The 3,770-nt window shown below is 43.0% G+C and overlaps 1 protein-coding gene across 1 annotated transcript; it reads left to right on the forward strand.

Annotated features, from left to right (window-relative positions):
- The first annotated feature begins 1,141 nt into the window (after positions 1–1,141).
- Positions 1,142–3,526, forward strand: nr0b1 (nuclear receptor subfamily 0, group B, member 1). Its single transcript, XM_085921085.1, has 2 exons — positions 1,142–1,961; positions 2,840–3,526. Exons 1-2 carry the CDS (start codon positions 1,214–1,216, stop codon positions 3,079–3,081), a joined length of 990 nt encoding a protein of 329 aa, XP_085777211.1. The 5' UTR covers positions 1,142–1,213; the 3' UTR covers positions 3,082–3,526.
- Positions 3,527–3,770: the final 244 nt, after the last annotated feature.

Below are 3,770 nucleotides of genomic sequence, written 5' to 3' on the forward strand. Positions count from 1 at the left end.
AGATTTTAAGGACTTACCTCTAAGGATGTATTTTTAAGGACTTGGCATTAAGAACACAGCTTTATGAGCTAAGCTTTAAGTACTTGTCTTTGAAGACTTGTTAAAGTCAAGAACCTTAAACTTGTTTTTAAGTACTTGATTTTAATGACTTGGTTTTAAGAACTTGGGCTCCAAAACAAAAGACTACCTTTGGGGCTTTTTAAGAAGTTAGATTTAAGGCCTTGTGTGTAAGAACTTTATTCCAAATCCTAGTCTTTGAGATATTAATGAGTTGCCTTTGTACTCAAAGCTTTAATAACTCCTCTTTGAAACTTCCCTTTCGTGACTATTTTTTGAAACTTTGCTTTAAAATGCATCTGTAAGGACTCAGCTTCAAGGAATTCGTATTAAAGACTTTTCTTTCACTTGTCTTTAAGAATCGAGTATTAACCCTGTTCCTCGAGTGTTGGTGTCCTGCATGTTTTATGTTTTGCAGCAGGAGGGCAATAAAGCATGCAAGACACAGACCCTCGAGGAACAGTTGAGAATCCAAGAAATTGTATTTAAGGACTTAGTTCAGTAGTTGTCTTTAAGAAGTTGTCTTTTATGGACTTCTCAATGGCCACTAATAAACTAAAGGTTCTTGTAGGGACAACAGCAAGAGCCAGGTGCTCTCAGCAGTGGCAGCCAAGAAGGATGCAGGCAAGATGGTGGAACTTCATTATGGAACAAATAAGTTGAATGGAAGGTTGAATGGAGACGACATGACATGTCCATCCGTTTTATTACTGACTCCAGTAAAACTGTTCAAATGGTTCACTTTATGGAGAATGAGCTTCATTATGGATTTTAAGGACTTTAATAGTTCAGGAAGTGGGCCGATTTTCTTTAATTGATAATAAACATGAATACTATTAACAATCTTCACCATTTTGCTTTGGGCCCCAAATGATTGAGCAGCCCTTGACTTAATACGGAGAACCTTTGCTTATAGCGAGAGAGCAAAAGAGAGAGCAAGGGAGGTGCCTTGTGCTTATGGGAGGCGGAAAGAGCAACGGGTATGACTAGAGGAAGAAAAAAAACAAAAACGGAGAAAGTGCAGGCACACGGGAGCTCCCCCCCTTATACAGCGCGTCGCCCTTCGCTCGGAGGCTATCTGGAGCTCCAAACAAAACAGCCTCTCCTCCGCACTGACCCCCACCTAGGGACCCGCCGCGCTCTCCAGCCAGCGGTCATGGCCACGACGCTGGAGGGCTGCCGCTGTCGGGGTGCGAACCTCCGCGGCAACAGCAGAGGCAACTGCAGTAGCGGCAGCCACAGCCACGGCAGCAGCAGCAACAGTAACGGCAGTAACAGCAGCATCCTTTACAGCATTCTTAAGAGTGACAGAGAGGAACAACAACAACATGAAACGCTACATAACTTACTCCAAAGCCACAAGACCTCCTCCTCTTCCTCGTCCGCCTCTTTTGTATCCTCCGGGTCGGCGTGGCGACATCAGGAGCAGCAACAGCAGCAACAACAGCAACAGCAGTGCTCCTGCGGGACAACGCGGCGCCGCGGGGTCCTCCGCTCCCCGCAGGTGACGTGCAAAGCAGCCTCCGCCATCCTGGTCAAGACGCTGCGATTCGTCAAGAACGTGCCGTGCTTCAGGGAGCTGCCCGAGGAGGAGCAGGTGGTCCTGATCCGGAGCGGCTGGGCGCCCCTGTTGGTGCTCGGGTTGGCCCAGGACCGCGTGGACTTTGAGACCACGGAGACTGTGGAGCCGAGCATGCTGCAGCGGATTCTCACTGGGGCATCCCAAAGTCAGACCGAATCAGCGGCGGCGCCGGTGACTGTGGCCGACCCAAGTCGAGGGGCTAGAGCCGGCGTGTCGTTGGCCGACATCGAAACCATCAAAGGTTTCCTGAAGAAGTGCTGGAGTGTGGACATCAGCACCAAGGAGTACGCCTATCTGAAGGGAGCCGTGCTCTTCAACCCGGGTATGTCCGTCAGCCCCATGGGGCTCAAAACTTGGGGCAGCCCAAAGAAATAATGGGGCAGTCACCTGGAAGTTCATATTTATGTCAAAAGTATTTGAGTAACCGTAATATCAGCTGCACATTTACTCATATTTTAAAAGCTGCAACAAAATAAATAATGCAGGAATTCTAAATGTATTTTTTATTTTATTTTGTTATAAATATATTTTATTTCTTATACTTTTAAAACTAAACTTTTAAAATCAACACAATTACCCTCAAGCTAGCTGGATGGCTCAGGAGATACCAGGAACAGCGACATCTCTGTGCACAAGTTAAAATATATCTATATATATTTCAGTGTTACCAAAACTTTTTTTTTTTTTAGAACTTAAGTGGTCACGTAATATTCTAATTATTAAAAAAATACATAAATGATTAAAACAAAAACAAAAAAACTTTCAGTTACAGGGAATGGTCCACATTTTATTATATTTTTTGATGCTAATGATTTAAAAAAAAGTATTTTTCATAATATATTGATTATGTATTACATTACTCTTTAAAGTAAATGTACAGATGTTAATGTTTGGCACATTTATTCAAAGAAATATGTAAATGATCATCATCATAATCATCATCATCACACATACTTAGAGCTGTGTAATGTTTTAGTTGCAACTTGAGTCACTGTCTTATCAACAGTTTTGCTTATGGACGCCCTCAAAAACTGCAAAATAGACATCGAGATGAACATCAGGATGGACAGTAACGCTTGTATTGAATGCCATGAGATTGACGTATAAGTTCTTTACAATTTGTTTATTTTCATCATACTGAAATTTGCTTCCATCACTTAACCTTGCCTTTCCTCCATCTCATCCTAAATGTCTTTTCAGATCTGGAGGGTCTCCGCTGCCTGCCGTACATCCAGTCACTGCGGCGCGAGGCCCACCAGGCCCTCAACGAGCACGTCCGACTGATCCATCGCGAGGACGCCACACGCTTCGCCAAACTGCTCATCGCCCTGTCCATGCTGAGGACCATCAGCCCTTCGGTGGTGGCCCAGCTCTTCTTCAAGCCCATCATCGGGAGCGTCAACATTGAGGAGGTGCTCATGGAGATGTTCTACGGGAAGTAAAGACCCCTTGCCCCCTCCACACAGGTGAACCTCCATCTGCTCGATGGACTTTAAGGCTCTTATTGGACAAGTGAGAAGAACTTACAAAAAAGGAAGGAGTGAGTGTGAATGCTTTGTTATGTTAAAGCAGCCGCTGTAATTCATTGCTTAACTTATTTGTTTTATAAACTATTTTTCTAAAATAAACTCCCTCAAGTGTTGCTCTTCAGCGCTTTTATTGACACACTTTCCACAGGGTCAGCTGACCTCTGTGTTACATGATACATGCAGATAAACGGCTGACAAAACTCTCACGGTTACCTTCAGCGAATTTGGGACAGAAAGATTTGGGCCAGCAGCTTGTTTACGTTTTGATAAAGCTCCAATGTGACAAATGTAAGCCTGCAGAAGGCTTTGTTTAACTGGAATAAATGGTTTCTGAACCATAACATTACACAATGTCAATTCAACCTAGGAATTATTACTTTTCAGATTTTAATTTCTTTTATACCATTATAAAGTGCAAGTATATCTAATAAAGTGTCTTGTAAATAAACCCACTTAAATATCCAAACAAGACCACCAGAGTATGACAACGCACCACACATCATTTATAAACAATATTTGGCACCAGGGGAAAAAAAAAAATCTGCTCATGCTACGAGAATGTCAAATTTTTACATGACTTTATACAACAATATAACTATAGT

The sequence above is a fragment of the Syngnathus leptorhynchus genome, chromosome 9 (genome assembly GCF_054491065.1).
Source record: "Syngnathus leptorhynchus isolate UIUO chromosome 9, UIUO_Slep, whole genome shotgun sequence".
NCBI classification, from domain to species: Eukaryota; Metazoa; Chordata; class Actinopteri; order Syngnathiformes; family Syngnathidae; genus Syngnathus; species Syngnathus leptorhynchus.